This window comes from Melospiza melodia, chromosome 1 (assembly GCF_035770615.1).
Source record: "Melospiza melodia melodia isolate bMelMel2 chromosome 1, bMelMel2.pri, whole genome shotgun sequence".
Lineage (NCBI taxonomy): Eukaryota > Metazoa > Chordata > Aves > Passeriformes > Passerellidae > Melospiza > Melospiza melodia.
In genome coordinates this window covers 80,221,516-80,245,403 of record NC_086194.1, presented here as the reverse complement: position 1 = coordinate 80,245,403, position 23,888 = coordinate 80,221,516, and the positions used below count along the sequence as shown (strand labels likewise).

At 44.3% G+C, this 23,888-nt stretch overlaps 1 protein-coding gene across 6 annotated transcripts in view; it reads left to right on the top strand.

The window, feature by feature from the left end:
* Window positions 1-23,888, top strand: part of NFATC1 (nuclear factor of activated T cells 1) — a 110,432-nt gene that overhangs the window by 4,502 nt on the left and 82,042 nt on the right. For all 6 annotated transcript variants that reach the window (XM_063159523.1, XM_063159552.1, XM_063159537.1 and 3 more), the window contains exons 2-3: window positions 4,440-5,538; window positions 14,627-14,786. In XM_063159523.1, the coding sequence (XP_063015593.1) occupies window positions 4,440-5,538; window positions 14,627-14,786 (1,259 nt within the window). The remainder of the gene's footprint in view (window positions 1-4,439; window positions 5,539-14,626; window positions 14,787-23,888) is intronic.

Below are 23,888 nucleotides of genomic sequence, written 5' to 3'. Positions count from 1 at the left end.
GGCTGGCTTTGGGTCTTGCCCGTGACAGAGCCTGGTTGAGAACTCACTTGAGCCCCCTTTCCCCATCCCCCCGTGAGCCGGAGTTAGGCTCAGGGTTTAGCTTGAAGGTCATCCGCAAATAAAAATAACGGGCGTGAATTTGTCACGCGTCACAACTGTTTCCAACTCTGGTGTCTCGGTCCGGCTGTCTGTTTTTATGGCTTTTAAGCAACGCTTGAGGTGGAAATGCGGCGAACAAGGCTGGAACTGGCAGAGAGAAAAGGTTGCCGCTTCCTGGTGCGTGGTTAACTCGCTGCAGCGTCGGTGATAGCGGGTCACCGTAAGAGCTCTTGTACAAGTGGGTGACTTAACGCTGCCTCAGAGTAGGGCTGTGTTTGCTCTGTGCCTTATCTTTTTGCCTGTAAATTCTAGCAGGTTTGCAAATCCTTGGCTGCCTAACGCAACCTGCCAGGACATGAGCGAAGGTGTTTGCACCTTCCTAGCTCTCCCCAGTTGCCCACCTCTCTGAGAATGTTGGTGTCCAAATAGTTGTTATGAGCTTCTAGTTTTTAGAAGAAGGCAGTTTTTAGAGTTTCACACCAAGCTTTTTTGATAAGCGTTCTAGTGATTAGACATCTGAGTGTCTAAAGTGGAGGGGCCTAAGCAAATTAATGTCAAAGTCCTAGTGTGAGAAAAGTACCTAACTCCATTAGGCAATTTTGAAAGCATGAATTTAAACACATAGATATGGCTTCATCTTGAGTAATGTAAGACAGCCTTCATCTTCTCTAAAGGCCCTACAAGCTGCAGGTGTTCAGCATTCCTATTTAAAATATGTAAATAAAAAACAATGGTGCTCAATGCCTTGCAGGATCCGACCATTAATGATAGAAAGGAATAAAACCTGCTGACTGTGAAATAACTAGAGGAAAAGAAGGAGCTTTATAACTGCTACAAAGGGAAATGTAATATGTGGAGGTGTGCTCACAACTCAAAAGGGTCCAATTTCTTGCCCTAGTTATACTTACCATGAGTGTGGATTTGTTGGAGCAGAACTGATGCAAACCTGCACTGGTCTATCTGATACTGGGCTGTGGCCCAGGATATTAAAATACCCTATTAAATGTGTCTTGGTAGTCTGTACACTGGTCCTGAGTGCCTCTGTGAGTCACAGTCATAACAGTGACCCCACGGCACAGGCATTACCTGCCTTTCATCTGCATCAGGACTGTCAAAATATCCTACATAGCTACATTATGTGATGCAGGATTTTATTTCTACCTGTCTCATTCACCCTGGTGAGGAAAACATCAGCATGTTATAAATGCTGACTATGGATGTGTGTTTGATGAATTTTGTAAATATGGAAGTTTTGGAGAATGAGCTTATTTCAGAAATTTTAGATGGTGGTTTTTAGCCCACAAACCAAGGTCTCTGTCTTGTTCCTAGTTCTGGCTTATATATTTGGTAGACATATTTTCTACATGCTGCTTTTAATTTTAAGATATCTAAATACGTTTGGAAGGCTTTGGATTTTGCATCTTTTTATTTTGTGTACTATTGTACACAAACTATGAATTGTATGGTATTATTTTTCTTGGGCCTTTAAAAGTTGGCTTAAAAAAAAGCATAATAGTTCTAAAAGTGGCTATTCCTTGTCATGTGAATTAAGGAACTTGTTGCTTATAGCACTTGAGGCTGTCTTTTAATAAATTTTTTTAAACTGGATTCCAAAGGCTCATCTGAGCTTTGTATTGCCTATTGAGTTTGGGCTGCAGATCTCCAGCAGACTGCAGTGTTTGAATTCACTCCAGTCATGCATTAGAATTTGAGCAAACTGCTGGGCTCACAGTACTTGTCCCTGTTATTTTGTTTGTTTACCTATTTATTTTTAATACAAGATCTAAGAGCGCTGATTCCGCAGTCAGCAGAGGCAAAGCCCACCTGGTGGGTGCAGAGCTGGGGCAGCCTGCCGAGCCCCCAGTCCCTGCCTGGAGTGTCTGGCTGCATGGTGCGTGGTAGGGACTGGCTGGGAGCGCTTCCCAGCTGTGCCATGTCACCAGTGCCTTCCAGCTGTGTGCCAGAGCAGGAGCCTGTGGAAGGGTATGTGGAAGAAGAGCACAGCCAGTGTCCCAGCAGCAGTGTGGACATGGACGTCACCTTCCTCTGGAGCTGGAGGAAGCAGTGAAGGGGCTGAAGCTGCCCTGAAGGCACTACTCTAGACCCTTTCTCTGAGCTAGTTTCTGAAACAGATAAGGTCTTACCACAGCTGTACCATGTCAGGGGTTTTTTCCATGACGGGTAGGAGGGAGGGAAGTGGTGGTGGTGGTTGTGGGTGGTGCGGCCAAGTGACAAGGCAGCAACAAAACAGAACTGATTTTGGAAGGAGGGAATTTTGATCCCCCTGGCAGATCTGCCCCTTGGTGTGACCAATGCAGTTGGATTTTGTCAAGTAGCACCTCTTTTGCTGTATTTCCTGCTTCCCTGGTTGTTTGAATAGAGCGTGAAGCTGCAGCATGTTTTGAATAATCCAGTGTTATTTGTGGCACACTGCAGTGTAATTTAATGACCCTTCCTGAGCAAGTGGCCAGTATCTCAGGGCAGACTAGAGAGCAAGTTCAAAAGGTGTTGTTGCTCATCATTCCCAACTGTTACCTGCTATGACATGCATCAGCTGGAGCTGCTGTGAAGCTGCCACAGCACATTAATTTTTCCTAAGTACCGTTTGCCTTGGAGTCGTTGCCAGAGAGAAAGGTGAGCGTGGGATCACAGGTGGATGACACCAGAGAGGGCTGAGCTGATAAACAAGAGAAAGAGAATAGCTGGCTGTGCTGGTTACCAGCTTGGAGACTCGTTTGCATTTGCAGAGCTCCCTGGTCACCTCCGGAACAGCAGCTGCAGTAATTAACACAGCCTTTCCATATCTTCCGAGGGAAGGTGCGCAAGATGACTGCCAAGGGAACTTGCCTCCTGGGATAGAAAGTGACAGGTTTCCCATGTGGACTGGCTGTGGCCGCGGGGCATGTGGAGTTTCCCTCTGTCCTGCAGGAAAGTGATGCTGCTGCCATAATAAACCTCAGGGAAGGCTGATGCATTGCAAGCACAGCTTGGGGCTGGAGCTGGGTGCCATTTCCAGACTTCTGAGAGGAACCTGTACACCAGCCTTACCCAGACTCAGAGTTCAGCAGTCATTGTCCCTGATACAAAGATTTTGCTCTCTTTTTCCAGTAAAGTAAGAGATACTGGTGCTAGGGCTTACGTGTCTGGTTCGTGTGTCCTGGTGACGCAGAGCCTCCCTATATCAGGAAGAATAGAGGTGAGGATTCCTCATCCCACCACAGCTCAGAGCACCAGGGGCATGTTGTCCTTGGTTGAGGGCTGCCCATTTCCCCCATGGGCAGCCAACCAATATCTCTGGGTGACAAAAAGAGTCACTTATACATCCCTGGGACAAGGGAGCAGAGCTGAAGGAATGCCTTCAGCAGGCAGACAGCCAGGCTAGGCAGAGATAATGCCATGTGGACCAGTTTTGAAACGCTGGTCCACAGGGATGCTGCTCTACAGGGATGGAGGCATGCAAAGGGCACGTTGTTCCTTGTGCTTGGTCAGGGAGCCCATTGGCACAAGGCTGTGATGTGATCTGTCACTTTCCAGGTTTTCCACACTGGCTGTGCAGCTCTGCTCTTGGTTTTATACTCCCGTCACTGTTAAATGGTTGGAGAGCTGGCCCAGAGCACGCTGCTGGCAACGCTTGATGTGGCGTGCGCAATAACCAGCAATTTCAGTGGAATTTCAGCTGTCGCTGAGTAGTGAGACATCCATGTTTATCCTTCACCTGGCCTCTGCCAGTTGGGCTGGAGGATAAGTGGTCCCAGAAACCAGAGCAGATGAATAGATCCATCTTTTTCCAAAATCTTAGTTAACTGGAACCAGTTGGAAACTTGCTGTAATTGAAATTTCGATTGTGTATAATTTTTTTAACAGAATGCAGTTGATCTTTTTCTTTGCTTTAGTCTGCCTCCACTTTTGTTTTTTTGTCCAGTTTTTTGTGAATTCCAACTTTTCAGTGAGGGAGTTAGGCTCACTTATGTAAAAACACATCTCTTCAGCTGCATCTCTGAAGGCTGCAGTCTCCTAGAATCCTGAAGCAATGTTGTTTGGCGACTCAACTTTTTTGCTTTAAAGGTTCACCTAGGAACCATGTTCTCAAGACCTGCTCTGTCTGCATGCATTCCCCATCCCAAGATACCTTGTCTTGTTCTGTTCAGTCGGTGGTGTTTTCAAGGATGCTAGTCTGCAGCCTCTTGCCCAACATGGCACACCTCTGGGCTGTGCTGTTGAGGAGAGCTGTGCTTTTGTGTGTTGTGCCATGTCCCACCATTTCAGCTGGGTATGTTACTAAGTGAGTATATTTGTGCAGCACCTCATGTCATTCTTTGTTGTTTGTTTGTTTCTTCCAGAACACTATAATTATGCATCTTCAAATGTAAATGCTGGCTTGCCTCTAAATGTGGCACATTCCTCACTGTCAACTCCATGTCATGGCCTGCAGACATCAAATCCCGTCATTTCAGTTGTCCCATCGACAAGCCATCCTTCTGGATACGGAGGACACATTGACAGTGGAGCCTCCGAGTACTACCTGCCGCCAAACATGAGACCTAATGGGGCTCCAGCGCTGGAGAGCCCCAGAATTGAGATCACGTCTTACATGGGATTGCATCACAACAACAACCAGTTTTTCCACGATGAGGTGGAGGAGGCCATCCCTAACGCCAAGCGGTCGCCTTCCACTGCCACTTTGAACTTGCCGAACATCGAGGCGTACAGAGACCCGTCCTGCCTCAGTCCAGCGAGTAGCTTGTCTTCCAGAAGCTGCAACTCTGAAGCGTCTTCCTATGAGTCCAACTACTCATATCCATACACTTCACCTCAGACCTCTCCGTGGCAATCCCCGTGTGTGTCTCCAAAGACCACCGACACAGAGGAGGGCTACCAGCGCAGCATGGTGGCCTGTACTTTGCTCAGTTCCCCGAGGCACTCTCCATCGGCGTCTCCCAGAACGAGCATCACAGAGGAGAACTGGCTGGGAGCTCGCAACTCCAGGCCTCCGTCTCCCTGCAACAAAAGGAAGTACAGCCTAAATGGCCGGCAGACTTCCTATTCCCCACACCACTCCCCCACTCCTTCTCCGCAAAACTCACCGCGGGTGAGCGTCACGGATGACACGTGGCTGGGGAACACAAACCAGTACACCAGCTCCGCCATCGTCGCTGCCATCAACGCCCTCACCACTGACAGCACCCTCGATATGAACGATGGGATTCCCATCAAGTCGAGGAAGACCACCATTGATCACACCCCATCCATGACGCTCAAAACGGAGCCGGCTGGCGAGGATCATGGGACCATATCGCCAACTGCCGATTTGTCACCAGAAGACTTCTCCAGCTTCCAGCACATCAGGAAAGGAAACTTCTGCGAGCAGTACTTGTCTGTGCCACAGCATCCTTATCAGTGGGCCAAACCAAAGCCTCTATCTCCAACATCCTACATGAGGTAAGGAACCCCGACTTAGAGGACAATCCCAGTAGTATCTTTATTGCATGCTTTTGTTTCCTCCTTTTCCTTCCTGTCTTGTTTCCTGCCAAATCTGCCCATCCACTCACTCCACTTAACTGTGTCTTGTGACACTGCCTCTGTTGTTGGTGTGGTGTAACCACGAGTCAAGCCTTGAAGGGTGAAAGAGGCTGTTCAAGGAGCTGGCTATGCATAGGTTGTAACCAGTTATCCACTTTCCAGGGGATGACCCCCAGGCTGGGAAGTCTGGAAATCAGGCATTCAGAAGCTCAGGGAGCAGGACCATTTCGTGCCATCAAACCTGTGGCTTTACTTGAAGTTTATTATGTCTCAATATTTTTATATTGCTGGCCAAGCATATGATCTCATTATGGTGATTGTTGCAGGGCCTTTTACATTTATGCTTTGTGCACAGTGAATACAAGTTAGTTAAGAAGATGGTTCTTTTGCGAATTATTTCAGCTTATCTGAAATTTTTTCAGCTCATCTGAAGGCTGTCTGTCAATATTTTTCTGTCTCTACTGGACAGTGATTCTCTGGGTTTTTTTGTCTTCCCTGCTACTTCTGTTTAAAGAAGAAAAACTAATTTTTCAGCTGCTGGTGGTTCAATCTGTTAATCAAATTTATTTATCACAACAGGGCTCTGGGTAGGAAGCAGTACAGAATAGCTGAAATCCTAGTTACATTCATTGCATTTTCCTTCTGTCGTAGATACAGACTTTATTTTGGAGTCTTCTGTAAGAGGCATGTGGTGCAGGAAAATAGTTCAGCTTTCCAAGGGCTTGTAGGCTGTTCCTAGTCCCTGATTCTGATGGTCACCCCCTTTCCTCCTCCTCCCCAAGCACACCTGGCTTCTTGCTCTTGACAGTGAAGCTGCCTTTCTCAAAATGAAAGCAGTAAGTGTGTAGCTGAAGTGTGAAGTGTTTTAGTTAGCAATGCATTTCCTGGTTTCCAGCCTCGTCAGTCTCACCTTTCTTCAGCCAGCACCTCTCTGCCTTGTGCTGTCTCCTGAAACTGAGGTGGAGTGGTCCATGGCTCTTAATGTTGCAGCACACTCCCCTTCCTCATCATTCTCATTCTCCTCTGCATTGCCAAGCTCCTTTCAAGACCCTGGCTCAAATCAGTGCTGGGAAACGCAGCAACCCCTTTGGGTCGAGCCACCCAGAGTTAGGCACTCATCTTTCAGAGCTGGGGTGGAGACTTCTAACACCAGGCAAATCCTTCAGAGCCTTCCCATTTACTTAGAAAAAGCCTTTTCTGTTCCCCCACTGCAGTGCCAAGTAGCCCATGTTCATCAGAAAGGCTGGCCCTCAGCTGTTGCGTCAGGGGCAGCTTTTTGTCGATGACTTCAAGGGCAGGAATAGGACAGTTTGCCCAAACAGGCTTTTATCTTTCCGGTGCAGCAAGCGGCCGTAGGCGCTGTGCCGCGCTCCGTCAGGAGGCACCCGGAGTGCCTGTGTGCTAACACAAACAAGAAAGGTGAAGTGCACAGAACGAAGCCCCACTATGTTGTGTATTTAACATTTTTTCCACTGTTTTGGTCTTGTATAAAATATGTTTCCTGGTTTGCAATATGTTTCCATGTGATCTCATTAACTCGTGCTCTAGGGCAGTTGGAAGTTACTGTTGAAATGTGATTTTTAAGTTATTTTACCAATCAGATACACTGACAGTGCTTCCTTCCACCAAAAATACCTCTCATTTTATGTATATGAAAGTACTGGGCAAGTGAGCACGGACGTCAACAGGATCACAGCCTACGCAACAGAAACTGTTATTTTAAATCTTTCCAAAAAAATTGGTTAAGAATTTGTCACAACAGAGCTGGATTTTTTTCCTGTTATGTTACACATCTGTTCTATTTCAAATGCGAGGACTGGAGGGGTGGATTCCAACAAACAACTCAGGCTCCAAAATCTACCCGGTCATAATGATTTTGAGATAACCAGATTTGATTACCTCCTCTGTCCCTTCCTGAATATGCGGTACAGTTTTCATCAAAAGCCAGCATGCTTTGGAAAATCACTGACGCCTTTCCCTCCCTCTCTTGCATTCCCATCTCTTTGGGAGCAGGAGGGAGCGGGCTCAGGCACACCATCAGCTGAGTGCTGTCTCCGTTCCCAAGGTTTTGTAGTGGGCATCAGTCTTAAAAGGAAACTGCTCTTTGCTATTGTTACTAAAATTGATGATGTTTTTAATTTTTCATAATTAAAGTTCAGCCTGCTTTAGGCTTTTCAAATCCTGGAGCAGGGGAATAATAAGAGTATATAATGAGGCTATAATAATGTCTGTCTTAAGAGAAATAGAGTCTTTATGTGTTTCATGAGCTGGGATGCTCAGCCCAGTCCCCAGGCCGTGGGCTCTGTGGTGCAGATCTGGGCTCACACATCTCCTTTCAGACTATGATCATGTGACTGTTCCTGCACGGGGCTCGAGGGTGCAGAGGATCACAGGCAGGGTGGCAGGAGAGAGCCTGACCTCACAGCTGAGGCTTGAGCTGCACAGGTTAACCCAGGGCTGGCGGGGTTGCAGCCCAGGGCCTTGCACCAAATTTCGGATGAAGAAAATATTTAAAGACCAAGCAGACATTCCAGGAGCAAGCAGTGAGGTAACAATGAGAATCACACCTTTTCTACGCCAAAATAGTTATCTAAATATACCAGTCTGCCTCAAAAAGCCCTGGAGGTAAATCATCATGCAGAGTCAAGAGATGGTCTTTGTGGAGCTCTCTTTCAGTTTTATTTCCAACATATTTTTTTATTTTAGTATTTGTGCATTGTGCTGTCTCATTCAAATGCAACTAGTTTCTGTCTGTAGTATCTCTCTTAGAGTTACTGTAGGAAATAATTTTAAGAGAAGCACTCTATTGGGTAGTTACTGTATAAGCAGAGGAGGCTCTGTGTTTCTCAAGCCCTTGCTGTGTCAGTGGTGTTCCTTCTATGCCATTTCTCCATCTCTCCTAAGTGCTATGTAATGCAGGATGTCTTGTGGGCAAAAATGCCAAAACCAAAATGGAAGTACAAGACTGGACTTCTGCCCTCGGCTATGGGGGCACTGTTAGTGACTACTTCCAAACTGAAATCCCATTTTTTGTATTCTGCACCTGCTCATAAGCAGGTCCTAAATCACCCTATATCACAACAAAAAGTATAGTCACTCACCAAAATGCCATGTTTCTGAGTATCTTGCACATTTTATATGACTTCCTCTTCATTTGCTGTACTTGATTAAACACAAAGTGAGATTTCTCAGAGGCAGTTTCTTACTCTTTGAAAAGCAGTGCATTGTATTTATATCAAGTGTAATCAGTTTAATCCAAGGAGTGTGTTGGCCTTTAACACTTGAGCTTGCACTAAATGTAGTGTTTTTCAAGAGTAGGAGAAATGGTTGGGTTTGTTGGTTGGGTGTATGGCATAGATGAGGTCTACCACACCCAAAGGAGATTGCAGGTATTACAGGTGACTTTTAAAAGCTCCCAATGGTGTTTACTTACGCAGTTTATTGTTTTTTAACAGTCAAAAGCCACATTTTCTTTAGCTGCCGTTTCTTTTTCAGTCTCAAAAATATGCATATATGTTTTTCACCTCACAGGCACGTGGTTATGTAGTTTTACATATGGAGACCGAAGTCTGTACCTAGAGAATGTATGGTTGGATACCTTTCTCCATGTTGCAAGAAGCATATTTGACTTTTGTCTGCATCAGTGAGCTTTTTTGGGGTTTTTTGTGGATTTTTTGGATTCTACTTTTGGGACTCTGACAGTATTAAACTCAAGCATGCAAAAGTTGAGGCCCCAAATTATACAAATGATGTATCAAACAAACTATGATTACAAACTATGACTTTAAAATGTTGCAGAAATTTTTCTTCTTTCAAAAGAAGAAAAATTCATTTGCAGACCTTTCAGATGCTTTTGATTTTGCAGGAGTTTTTTGTCTGTTTGGTTTTGGTTTTTGTTTTTGGTTTTTGTTTTTTTATAGGTGTTTTGTTTCAGACCATGAAATAGAGGGCAACCCTACTTGGGAAAAGTTGAATTTCTAAGAAAAAGGTACCAGCAATCTTAAGATGAGATGAGACAGTCATTGATGCAGCCGCAGCGGATTTGCTGACCTGTGCATCCCTGGCGAGCTTGCGTGTTTATGGCAGGCGAGAGGAAATTCCTCAGACAAAGCAAAGGCAGGGCTGTCTGGGCAGGACTCAGTGAAGTGAGGACTTGTGGCTGTGTGGCAGTGACCATCTCCTGGGACTCATTAGTGTTAATTTAGGGGCTGGCACTGGGAAGTGGACAGGGAAGAGCCCAAAATGCCGCTAATCTTTTTTTTTTTTTTTATTTCTGCTATATTCTTGCTGGATAGGAATGTTTGGATGCTTTCAACATGTTTGTTTTGCCATCACATAGCAGTGATTTTTTATTACATTTGGTTGCTGCACCATAAGGCTGAAGACTACTTGGAAGCCTGTCTCAGTAAAGTGATATATTTTTGTTTGTTTGATTTAATCCTCCCCACGCTTTCTCCCGACTGTTTTTTAGTTCATTCAAACAACCCTGTGAGCATCTTATTAATGACCTTCCTTCACCAGCTCATTTTGACACCCTAGGATTCTAAATTCAGAATAAGCAGAAATGCGATGCCAGCCACTTGTTATCTCCATTCCTGCAGCAATAGTTTCTTGTCATTTCTCTAAGCCATCAAATATGAAACTTCCCTTGCAAACCAATCTCTGAGTGTGAATTTTTAGGACAAAAGGGTGAGGTATTATGTGGGAGAATGACGACGACTCATGTTTCCAGACTTCAGCATGAGGAATTCCAGGGTACCTCATGCACTTCAGAGAGAAGCTACTTGCTCCACATGCCAGCAAAATTCAGCCAAGTCTAGGGTGGGACACAGCATCTATTTTAACAGCCCACAGCTAGATTGCTCAATTGTCAGACAGGAAATTCAAAAAAAAGACAGAGTAAAATCTGCCCGCGTTAAGTCATAGGTGAAATATAAAGCAGGTGTATTTTTCTAACCACAATCGAGTTGGTGGACACGTAGTCATCACCGTTGTTTTCTTACTCTTTCAAAATCACACACAAGGATCTTTCACAGGCATCCACTTCGATGTGAGACGAGTAATAAATAATAAATCATAACCATAATTGCATTTGGTGCAGAGTTGGAGCAGATTCAAGCTAGCAGCTTGGTAAAAGTTTCAGCAGCCCTGTGATTTTTGTAGTTTGTGTTTTTGTTTCTACAGGAAAACTCCTTGTCAGAAAAAACTATGTTTAGCACAGGGCATCCAGTCTCAGCTATATTCGTTCTAGGTCACTCACTTTACTTTGGGTGCTGATAGACACTGAGCCTCTTCTCCTTCTAGGCAGTGGTTCATGCCGCTCTCAGCTGTCTGGGGTAGGTGACTCTGTGCTGCAGTATTTGTCCAAGAACAGGGATAGTCCCAGGGTGAGACTGGCAGTTGTTCTTGTGCCTTCTGCAGTTAGGAACAAAAATGTTTGTGAATCTCTTTTTCCAGTGGCCTTGGGCTAGTAGGTTAGAAAGTGTAATTATAATTTAATTCCCAAATGGATAGCAGCCATGTGAAAATGGAGCTTAAACACCTTTAAAAAGTTTAGCAGAAGTTTTTAGCTTTGTTTCCTCCCTGTATATATTCCAGTGGGCTACTTAGTATCTTTCTTTTTTTTTTTTTTCTGTTTTTTTTTTTTGTAACTTGATAAATCTTTCTGCTAAAGGCAGAAGTCAGCCAGACTGGATAATCTGTTTTTGATTTAATCATATTGTGTATCTGGTGTATGCAAAATAAATCACTATTCATCTGGTTTTTAATCTGATTTATGTAGGACAGAGTTATGTTGAGCCAGTTTGCTACAGCCTAGCACCAGGTTTTGTGAACCTGCCTTGAAGTAACCATAGCTCATTGTAGCATTTAGGAAGACTACAGTGAGATTTATTAGGGCACAGAAAGAAATGGGACAGGTTTTCAGCTGGTGGAAAATGTCATCTGAGGAAAAAAGACTGATGTGTATTTGATAGGAAGACTGCATGAAGACCTTTAATTCCTCTTCTTGACTGCTGTGGTGGGAGCCTTCTATGTGACACAGGCTTGATGAGGTAGCTTGGACCTTTTCAAATTAATATTTGCAGCAACCAGATTTGATTTTACCACTACACCATTTGTTTGGTTTTTCGTTTTTGGCTTTTTCCTTTAGGCACGTTTAGCTGCAGAAAATTAAGTGCATGATGAAGATAACCTAACAGGAAATAGTTCTGACAGCCCCAGTCCATGACACTGCTAAATGCTTCACTTTGCTTCCTTTATCAGGAAAACTCCCATTAATTGTCAATTTGTAATTGGGCAGGTGGTGCTTTGGAATTTTGATTGTAGATTTGAGGCTAACAGCAAACCATATTTTTGTTTTCATACTTTATTTGAGAACATGAATTTTGCAACTTGATTATACTAACATTTTCAGGTGCTGATTTAAAAAGAGGAGGTTGTGTGTTTCTTTGGTTCTTTTCTTTCAAAGAGATGTCATTAATTACAAAACTATGACTTCTATGTATCTTTAAAAAAACAACCCTCTTCACTTGAGGACTACATGCTGTCAGTCAGAGTTCTCCTTTTTAAGTGTTAAAAATTTCTAATCTGATAGATGTTCTATCCTCAGAAAAAAAAAATCCATCAAGTGAGAATTTACTTAAAACCAGAAACATCTGTTTAAAAATGTGTGCTGATCATCACCAGGAGAGACACAGCTGTTTTGCTCTACTCTTTGTCATTTATCATTACTCAAATATGCTTCATCCAGATTTTTTTTTCAGACTAAAATATGTGTACCTAAAGTGCTAGGCAAAGAGCAGTGGCTACATACAATGGCCATCTGTCCATAATTTTCTGCTGTCTTCTCGTTCCTTATATGAGCATGTAGCAGCAGAAGAGATTCCCCTCACCTCCAGAATAAGCCCTGGCCATTTTGGGGGAAAGGTTTGCACAGGAGCTCAGAGGGTGCAACATCCTGCTTGTAGCTGAGGCTGGGGCTTCCATGTGTGGAGGGGCAGAAGGAAAATTCAGTTTGTCCCTTGCAGGATCTTGCCAGTGGAGAGGGTGCCCCCCTGGCTTCTCCGGACTCCAGATGTTCATGGAAGCTCAGAACCTGCAGAGACATCTTTCTTTTAGATAAGCTTCCCCTTAGGGTGAGCTGGGATGATGAATACTTCCCTTTCTCTCTGTTATTGGGCTCCATGTCCTGAAGGCTGGAGAACAGAATACCTTGATGTCTGGAGCCTGCAACTTGGCACTGAGCTGTGCTGGAATAGCAGGAGGTGCCCAGGGAGCAAAGGTGGTCCTGGTCCTCACCCGGGCTGGGACGTGGTGGCTCCAGCTGACCCCTGTAATGTGTACAGTGTGTGTCCATGTGTGCAGATACGTGGCTCAGACTTGTAAAACATGAAGAAGGATAAGGTAGGGAAATGTAGCACCACCTGAAGTCTCAGCAGTGCTCAGCACACAGGCAGTAACAGATGTGAGTTCAATATGCTCGTGGTACAGGGCTGGGTAAGCACTCAAAAACCCAAAAGGCAAAGCACAAAAGTGCCTGTGCTAGTGGTAGAAGTCCTGTCCTGCAGTGGAGCCAGCAGGGCTGCTGGGAACTGTAGTGCCTATGGAATATACCAGTGCACTGAGTGTGGATCACTGGGATGGTAACATGGAGTATCCAGCCTCCAGCTGAACAAGTGTTTGCAGTGTATGCATCCAGTGTGGAAGCTCTTGCACATCCCTTCCCCTTCAGGCAGCTCACAGGGAAAGGGAAGATTTCACCTGTGATTCCTACTGCTCAGACTGCCCTTGCTCCTGGGCTGCAGCAGTGAGGCAAGGATCCAGTAAATCCCCAGTTCCCCGCCCCCTTGCAGGCTGGGGAGAGCTGGTGAGCCCTTACCTGCAGGCTGTGGTGGCACAAGTCCTCTCACAGTGCCAGGGACCCCTGGCCCATGGCACCTACAAAGGGTCATGATTTTCTGCTTGCTGGTTGTCTTCTCCAGGCTGATGGGAGAGGTAATGAAGTTTCACATGAAAGGGCAGGGGAGGGTGTTGCAGTTGGGCTGTTTAACTACTTGCCAAGACTTTTGAAAGACACTCAGTGAAGAAAATTCACCAAAGGAAAGAATATAGAGTGGACATGAAATTAGTGTTTTAATTGTAAACCTTATTGCTTAAATTTTAAGGTTAGTAAGTCTGTCTCAGGGCTGCTGTTTCTACTGTCCTTGTTTCTTTTCGTTCAAAGCATCAACTTGGCATTTCTTAGAGGTCTCCCAGCTATTTTCAAGTGTGGTTTTATACTGGAAGAGGGTTTCTAAGAATCTCATTCTCCCACCATTGAATGCTGTCAGGCTGCTTGATGGTAATAGGTGCTTGGTATTTTAGTATTTTAGTTAATTGTAGAGTCAGTGTTGAGCCAGAAGAGTGAGCTGCATGTTCTGCAGGCTTGCTCATCACCATCAATAGGATTCATAAGCAAGTCCTGACTTCAGAGTTTTCTCCTTTGCAGTGTATTAACCCAAAAGAGATCAGCTTTGCTTTGAGGATCTCAGACATGCTTTGTGTTGGGAGTGAAGCAGGGAAATAGCTTTTCCTTCTTCTTTCCACCCCCTGTAAACAGAGCAGATTTGTTGAAACCCATTAGATTCATTAAATGCCAAACTAGTTTGGCATTCACTTTCACAGCAGAAATCGTCTTTCTAAAACTCCCCCGCATCTTTCTGCCTTTTTATTTTGCTTTGAGAGTTAGCATATATAATATTTGTAATCTGTGTCTTAAAAATTTTCCCTTTTGGATACAAATCAGGTAGCATCTGGGCCAACAGATATGCTCGACCCATGAACCTTCCTAAAATAGCCGATACCTTCTAAATTACTTACGACAGTATCCTTATCGATTAAATTTTAACTGTAAGAGGGTGAAGGATGAACTGTGAGACTTGGTGTCTAAAGTAATAGTGCTGGTTGCTTGTGGTTTGTGATAGTGTCCTTGATGTTAATTTTTAATCTGTTTTCCTTTCCATTGTAGCCCGTCCCTGCCTGCTCTGGATTGGCAGCTGCCATCTCACTCAGGACCTTACGAACTGCGCATCGAGGTGCAGCCGAAATCCCACCACCGAGCTCATTACGAGACAGAAGGCAGTCGAGGGGCTGTGAAAGCATCTGCAGGGGGGCACCCCATTGTGCAGGTACCAAACGGGTAACCAGCAGCACAGGTTGTGTATCTCAGTGCTCTGTGGTGAGCGCTGTTTCTTCTCTAAAACCAAAAAGTAATGGGAGATTTTTCCTGTCCTCAGAAATTCCTGCATATGACCACTCCTTAGACTGCATTTTAAACTGGATGCACCAAGTTTTTGGTGAAAACAATGCAAGAGCAATGTGAATACAGGGTGGATCGCTGCTCTGTCTGTTTAGGGCTCAGCGAGTGTTCAGTGGTGACCATGGACCGACTTGTGCAGTCAGACTCCAGACTTTATACTGTTTATTCAGTTTATACTGAAATCAGCTGGGGACGTGCCTCAGTACATTTAGTCCTTAACTGGCAGTTGGATCTAATCAGATCTGTGAATGCATGTTGGAGTACAGAGCTGTAGCAGTGATGTAGATGTTGCTGGTTTAGATGTTGCAGTGAGTTCCGAGCAAAGGCTTTTAGAGTTTTTCTGTTCAGTTTCTAAAACCCTTCCAGCTGCTTTGGAAAGCATCTGAGATCTGAATCTAGTTTCATGAATTCCACCAAGCTCTTTAGTTACTCTGTATAAAGCATTTAATTTAATAACACTCTAAACTGACCCTTAATTTGTTTTTATGAGTAGTCTCATTCATTTTTAAAGGCCTTTGCTCAGGAGTAGGAAGAACAAGATTTGGTTGTTTAAAACAAAAAAAGAAAAAGTAGTGGGAGAGAGTGGGAGACAGTGCCTGCCCCTACCCAGCTGCTGCTTTCTCACCCAGCAGTTAAATTTCCAGTGCTGCCCATCAGGGCTGTGTCCCTGTGTGCAGCAGAGCCCAGGGTTTATCGCTGCCAGGATGCCACAGGACCCATGGATGCCAGGGCACTGCTGCCTTGCTCACACAGCTTGGGCTCGTGCCACAAGCCATGCTGTGGGAGCAGTGGCTTGTTGAAAGCCCCGATGGCTCGAGATGATGTACGGACCACACGTGCAGGGCTGTGCGTGTTTGTTTATTTGCTGTAAGTCCCTGTTTGCAAACATGTCTGTGGAAGGAACGGTGGGAGGCTGGGATGACGCCGGGCAGAGAATGCTGCTGTGTAAATGTGTGCTGCTGCCACAGCTGGAAAAGGAAAGTGAGGGGAGTTGTCAGCAGCAAACACACTTAAGCTCTGCCAGAACTTGTCAGTGACATGGGATTATGGAAGCTGTCTGCTGGAAGTTGAAAGGTTTTAGCAGAACATTTGTGAATGATATTAAAGAGGAGCATGTGGCAGACATGCTTGTTTACAATTAATGCCTTCTCTGTTTGTGGCTTGATGCAAGGAAATGCAAATGGGGAGGTATCAATTTGCAATGGCCAGCTTGGCACTTAAAGTTTCTTACGTGCATTTTGGAAAGACTGAATGTGATGCCAACATTTAATTGGACTAAATGTGTCCAGACATTTCCCCTCTCATCCCCTGTCCCGGTCTGTCAGGAGGGAGCATGCTGCTTCCAAACACAAACAAGTGTCAGAAGAGAGGAGAGGAGAGGAAATTACAGAAGGCCATGAAAGGAGGGCAGAGGAAGCAGACAGTCCCAGCCCTGTCAATTGGCTCTACCGGCTTAATAAGGATTAATGTATTTTTCAGTCCTTTTGTTACAACCCAAACGTCCGTTTCTCCAAAAAGAACAGAAACATAAAGAGATGCAGAAAAAGCTTTTCTGTGCTGATATTGCCATCTTGGCAAATTATCTGTTTGAAGAAATGCATAAAAGCTCTGACTTAGACCAGAGTTGAGTAGATGGATGGATTAAAAGTACTTCCAAAAAGAAAAGAAGTGTTTATAAATAATTTTTGTAAGACAAATAGTAAGTACTTAAAAATAAAGAAGTACCTGAAAAACAAATGTATGTATAAATAAATGGATAAGAAGGAAATCTAGGGAGTATTTTCTGTTAAATTGCTGACTGGCGCAACCTGAAAAATGCATCTCTGAAACATCAACAGGTTTCCAGATGGTTTGCATCACGTTTGATTCATCCCACTGGGTTACACAGAAAGGAGCCCAAGTTTTGAAGTTCAAACCCAGATGTAAGCTCAAACAGAATCTGAATGTCTTCAGGAGAGAGATTTTGGATCAAGCTTTTCTCTCTTTAATGTTTCTGGTGTTTTCTGTTGACTCAGGGAAAACGCTCATAAAACTGCTTTGACCTCTTGTACTACCCTTTTCTGTTACATTTTTCCCATGCTGACCCTCAGGTCTTTCTTATGTTGGTACTTTGGGGAAACTTGCTTTCATTCTGCTGTTGTTAAAGCTCTTCCCCCTTTATCTTCAACAAGAGGAGAATATGGATGAGGTCTCTCTCCTCTCTCAGTTTTTCTCTTTGTTTCAAACCCCCTCTTGTTGGCATCTTGCTTCCCAAAGTAGGAGATGTTCTCACATTAATACCTCCACAAATCTGTTGGGCATGCTAAGGCAGAGAAGAAGTAAATCCAAAAAACATCCACTGTTCATGGCATGGTTCCCAAGCAAAATTGCCAGGAGGTTGCTTTCTCTGCAGCTGGAGCAGGTTTGTCTATCTTTCCTAGGCAACATTAGCTTCCTTGCTGCTGATCCATCTCTTCTTTTAAGAGGTGGAATGTCTGAGGATCAAAGGTTTCTGAGGCAAGCATGCTGGATGAGGAGAGCAGTAGCATAGGAGGGCAGGAGTCTCTCACGGGTATGACATGAAGCTTCAGAGCCAATTTTTTCCTTAGCTCCTCCACTCTGGTGACTTTTGTGTGTAGCTGGAGAGGGCCCCACGTACAGCTGAGGAGCTGGCACTGTGCTCAGTGCCACCACTGTATGAGATTGCTTTTCTCTCCCAAACGGAGCACAGGGAGGGGCAGGCAGAGCTGAGCACGGCAGGCTGCCTCAGGAGCTCAGACTGACCCACGCAAAGGCAAGCCTGGTGCATGCTGGGGGCTGCCTGTGGCAGCAGTTCTGTCTGCCACTTGCTCCTTATCATCTCTGAATCATGTATGGGACTTGCTCACTGGAAGCTCCCATGCCATCTCCCAGGCGTATTTCAGCCAGCAGGATTTCCTGTGGATTTCCTTCTGTGGAATGGCAGCACCTTCCCCACTGCACTTAGGAATTATATGGTTTGGAGTGCTTCAAGTTGCCTGTGAAGGCTCATGAGCCTGGTGACACAATATTCCTCTCTTTCACATTTTGCTTTTGCCTGTTTGGGTGTTTGGCTGCCATGGCAGCTCCAAGCTATCGCTGTTCCTGATTGCTAAACGTTTGGAGAGTGGGATGAGCCGGCGCGCCTGGCGAGCTAAAAATGCCACAGAGGATTGGCAAGCAAGTGGTGCTGGGGAGTGGTGCTGGTGAGCTCACAGCTGGCACTGGCTTTCACCCCTTGGCTTGGGGAAGTATTTCGCGAGTTGCTGTTGCCTTTGGTGATTTTAGACTGGAGTACTCCCACCTCTGAGTCAGAACAGGGATGGTGCCCTGGCAGGTACCAGGCATTGGGAAGCTGCATATTGTGTCCGGTGACTGTTAAACCTGGGACCACTCTGAGGAGCAAAATCCTGTCTGTTACCATCCTGCTGGCACTTACTCCTTCTCAAGAGTTCGTGGCTCAGGTGAGGATTTTTTTAACAAAGCAAAATGAAGCAAACGGGTTAGTTAGCCAAACCCACAGTATTACGTAGCTACAGACACATTTTAAGTGAAATGAATTTAATTCAAGGGGTTTACATCCAGAACACCTTAAAAATGTCCTCCATTTGGACCTATCTCACAATTCTTCTTTTTGAGAGTAGTGGTGAGGAGTTGCACAAGATGGGGTTTGCATTCCAGCCAGTGATGGCTCTGTTTCAGCTACAGGTAAGTAATGCAGCAGATAAAAGTTTGCACTCCCCAGGGAGGGATGGCACCAGATTGTAAATACATGGTCTGTAGATATTCTAATTAATAACTCATCTTTGAAATAAGTCAAGCACTTTGACTGCCTGAGATGGAATTTTTACAAGCAGGGTGTGGTGTATCTATGAGATAAAATCCAAATACTCAAGAATGTTTAATTAAAGGGCATGATGTACTCCCATAGGAGATTGTATTCAACCGTGAAAGAAAATATTCAAATGCACGGAGTAGTCTAGTAAGCACTTTTAAAAGCCATGACTATTATTAAACTTTTTGACTCAAAATATGCCATGAATTCTCTTCCAGGTCACTCCTGACATAAAGTTGATAAATTGGTTAGAAAAAGGAAAGAAAATTAGTTGTAGGGGTTTTCCTTTTTATCTAAGTAACCAGTACTATCCAGAATTTGTTTTCCCCTTGAAAAATTAGGTTATTATGGAATATACAGTGAATGCTGCCTTGTCTTTCACTCTACCTCTTGGAGTGAGAGGGTAGAAGTTGTGTTTGGCTTCTGTGCTCCAACACAAAATTTCATCTGAGCCTGTGCAGAGCTGAATTGTCGGAACGCCCTCATTTTACAGGCAGAACTCAATTATTTGTCTGCTGATTTACATAGTCAAAATGTTCTTTGTTCTGGGAGATTTGCTCAAGAATAATCCGTGTCCTTTCTTGACAAGACCTCAGGTAGGCATTTCAGGTCTGATTTTCAAAGGCCTTGAGGCATACACTGGGATTTTTAAATCCCCTTGTGACTATCAAGTGTCAGGCTCCCTTCTATGGCAATCACTGCCTTGGTATTTTTTGTACATCTCCACATCACCATAATTAGGCACCAACATGCCCCTGAGTGATTTGTGCATTTCAGCAACACATGGAGTGTCTTACTGTTTGCTTCTGATGGATCGGTTGGTTTTGTTGCTTTTGGTTAACGAGCACAAAGTCCCAGTGCAGGTGCTGGCCACCACAGCTATCTGCCAGAGCCTATAGACCATCTTCAGTCCTATGAGGAATGAATACCTTTTGCAAACCCCCTGGGGAATAGAAAGCCTTGTTGACAAAGCAGTGTAACTTCAGGGGCCGTCTCACTCTGATTAGCACCTCTCATACCCTGGCTTCATACACAGCCAGCAGCACGAGGTCAGACATTCCTGTGATAACCAGAAGGCTTGATGGGAACCAGAGAGAACTGGAGAGCTAAAGGAAAGGACTGGAAGGAGCTGTTCACCACTGATGATAGAAAGAGGACGAAGGTAGAAGGAAGCCAAGAGGAAGGCTCTTCCAGACAGAGCAGGCCAAGTTCTTTGCAGCACTGTTGTGGTGCTGCACAGTAAGAGTGAACCCATGGCGAGTTCCATTTTGTGGGACCTGCAGTGCGTTCCTAAGTGCTTTTCTTGGTAGGGATCCCCACTGCTACAAGTTTATTTTAAACAGCAGAACTGCCACCATTGCTGAGTGAGTCAAGGGAATTATAAAGAAAAAACAGTCCCTTGTGGGTCCAGCTCATGGCCCTCTGACACCTGAGCAAGAGGAGAGGATGTGGAAAAAATAGTGTTAGCTGCTTCCCCCTTCCCTCTCTGAGTATATTGGGGCAGAGCAGAAGGCATATTCTCATTACTAAGCAGTGATTCAACTCATCATGCTACGGTGGACTTCCTCTCTGTGCTGCTCTTAGCTTCTTTTTAGATTGCAGCATCACTGTTTTGTTCAGATGGAAATATAATCCTTCCTTATGTTGGGCATATAAAGACATTGGCAAGCACCTGTTAGCCAGGTTGCAATTAATAGCACAAAGCCATGCAATCACACAACAAACCAGACAGGGAACCTACACTTTATAACCTTGTTTTAGGCAGCCCATACTTCTTAAGACTAAATCTGAGCTGAATAGCTTTCTCACTTCTTGCATCTGTATAGTTAAAGAAAAACCTCAAACTAGCACACAGATAATCAAAACTGAAATGTAGAATGATTTGGCAGATGTTTTAAGGCTGCTATTGCTTCTATAAATCCAGCAAATGGAAAAATGCCCATTGAAAGCTTTTCATCACAGTTGTTGGGTGGTTTTTTTTATTAGGAGTGTGCATTTTGGAAAGGAGAAAGTTTCTCATTTTTGGGGTTTACATGAAGTTGGTGCCACAAAGTAGTTCCACAAGCAGAGCTGTATCACTAGCTTGTGGCCTCCCTGAGGAGGGATAAGTCCAGAAGGGAGCTGTCCTGGAAAGTGTGCTGCTGTCAGCTGGAGAAGATTTCATGACCCTGAAAATGCAACTTCAGTTCTGATTTATGAACCGTCCTGGGGACAGGCCTCTGCTGTTTGGTGCAACGGTCCTTTACAAATGAGAAATGAAGTTTCCATCAGCCAGGGCTTGGGGGATGCACTCTGCTCTCTGTTAAAAATGATACCTCGCCCACGCTTGGCATGATGGACGCTGCAGTACATATCCCGGCTGTTGGGATGCTGAGATGTTCAATCTGGCTTTCCAGCCTCAAGGCTTCAGCCCTAGGTTTGCCTTCACTTTGGACTCAGTGGCTGCAGGCAAAGCAGAAGTTGCTTATGGCCTTGAGGGAGGAGAGGATGGAAAACCTTCACATTCTCTGCTGGTGCTGTCTCCATTCCCTTGGGAAAGGGGGTGATGACACCAGCTCCCAGCTGTCCTTTTCATTGGCCTCTCCTGGTTTCCTTTCTTTCTTCTTTGCAATAAGGGAGTCAGTGGCATTGCTGTCACTGTGTGGGCTGTCTTCTAGCTGGCCTCTGGGGGCAGTTGATATGGCAAAGACCTTCTGGATTAGAAGGGAACCTTTACCTCCAGCACTGCCCACAGAGCCATCCTTTCTGCTTCCCTTGTCAGTCTGGTTTTGGTAACCAGCAGGACATGCACCCCGAGTCTCTGCAGCCAGTGTGATAGAAGTCTCTGCAAGGTCAAGAAAGGCAGAACATAACTGTAGTAGTCCTCTCTGATTCCTCTCTGATTTACTTTTCCTCAGGCCTTGTGCTGCATCCTTTAGACTTGGGGAACTGTTTGCATTGTGGACAGAGGGTTTTTCCTGCATGTGGTCTAAAAGGGCAATTCATCATAATTTTGGAAGCGTACCTCTAAAATGAGTATTGCTACTTTTCAGCAAGGAATCACGACTCATACTTGACTGTTAGAGTGTGATACCTTTTCCTGCCAATTCCATCCTTTTTGTCCTGTGCTTTATATTGCATCACTCCTGCTAAAAGTTGCAGATGCTATGTGTCTTGCACTGTCACAGAATCAGAAGGCAGAGAGTACCAGTAGTGCTAGAAATGGCTACCCACTTTTCTAAGGAAAAATACAACCTGGGTAGACCTCTTGCTTGCAGACCTCAAATAAAAAAAACAAAAAATAAAACCAACAAAACCCCTAACTCAAACCAAATTACATTCAAAGCCATATTGAGGCACTCCTGAAGTCAGACAGCTTAGCCTGCCTAATTCAAGCACGTGCTTAGGGCTTTGCTGACTCTTAGTTTAGCCATTTTTGAGAAAATAAGACTGGATGGGTGAGGTGTTGACAAATGGATTTAAAATAGCTTTTCATGGCAGTTCAGGTGATATGTGAGGCTGTGGTCTGGGCATGAACCACATTCATCACTTGACTTATTTTTGGTGTATTTGAGAAGACCTACACCAAAGTTACCAATCAGCAAATCTGCTCCAGACTTGCCAGATTATTCCACGTTAATGTGTACCCAGAATCTGAAATGAAACACAGTTAAAATTAAAATGCAGCTTTACCAGAAGCCAGATGCTTCATTATGAGCTGAGCTAACCTACCTGCCAAATACTGCTAACCTGCATGAGGCAGGCGATTAATTTTTTACAAGTCTGCTTTGGGAACTAGACATCTGTCCTCTGTTCCTAAAAGTAATATCTCAGGGCAAACGATTTTTTTTTCTTGGTACTCCAAATTACATAAAACATATATCATGAAAATTATATTGCCTGCATTCTATATCAAGATATACTGGAGGCCAGTTCATATTTCAGATCCCTTTCACACCAACCTCACTCCAATGGAATTTCTGGTTTTATACTTTCTAATTTTTATATGTAAGAAGAGTAAAAAATTACATCTGTAACACACTTTGTGATCTGGAATATCAGTATATATGGTTATAATATAGATTTTCCATTTTAATTAGTCATTATTTCAACTAGCAGGCTGAATCAGTGGAAAATATGGTGTCCAATTACTCAGTTGCTCTCTCAAAGTACATTGCATCTTCCTTTATGAGCAGGGGTTTATAATTTCTTTCTTTGTGAAGAATAGCTTGAGATCTACTGTGATACATGCCATGAAAGGGAGATGATCCATTACAGCATCTGCTGTATACATACACAAATAAAATTTGTTGCATGCTGTCAGTGCAGTGAAATCAAATAAACTTTTGTCTCCCTTGACATGTTTAAGAAATAATTTAGCAGAAGTTGCATATTTTCACTGGAACAGTTGAAACATGCTAGTGACCAGTTTACTTACACATGGTAAAAATAATATAGGTTGCAGACAGATTTGTAATGCACTTTTTAAACACCTGTTTTTAATGTTTCAATACCCAATAAAGCAGAGGAACTCCTGCTTTTGGTTTGCATGCAGACGTTATGCACACTGGGATTTAAAAGTCTGCTGCCTAGGTTTCAAATGCAGTAAACAGCACTTGCAGGCACAGTGTGGGTACATTTTGGGACTTACAGGCTCTGGAGTCTCCCTCAATGAGTTTTGCTCTTTGGGACATCGATAACGTGGTGTTACAGCCAAATGTGAATCCTGGTGAAAACCCACAGTCTTCCTGAGAAAGAGAACGTCTTCCTTGCCACTTGCAATCCTGCTTATTTAGAAATACTGCTGGTCCAGTTCTGTGTAATGAGAGGGGGAATAAATGTTTGAGAGGTGGAGCAAAGTGATCTGTTACAGTGAAACCAAGTACTTAAATGCGTCCTTAAACTTTCATAAAGTTGGATGATATGTTGAACATGTACTTAAGCTTTCTATCAAGCAAGAATACATTGATTAACTGGCAATTATTGTACACTGCATTGCTACTCAGGTTACTCGGCTGCAAAATCTGCCTAAGACATTTTTGCTGCCTTGCCACGGGTGTTATAAGAGATTGGGTGTCAGGCGTGAGTGTGTGGGGCTGTGAGCTGCCCAAAAATAGCATGATAAAGGGGAGCAAGTTGCAGTAGCTACATTCTGTTCTT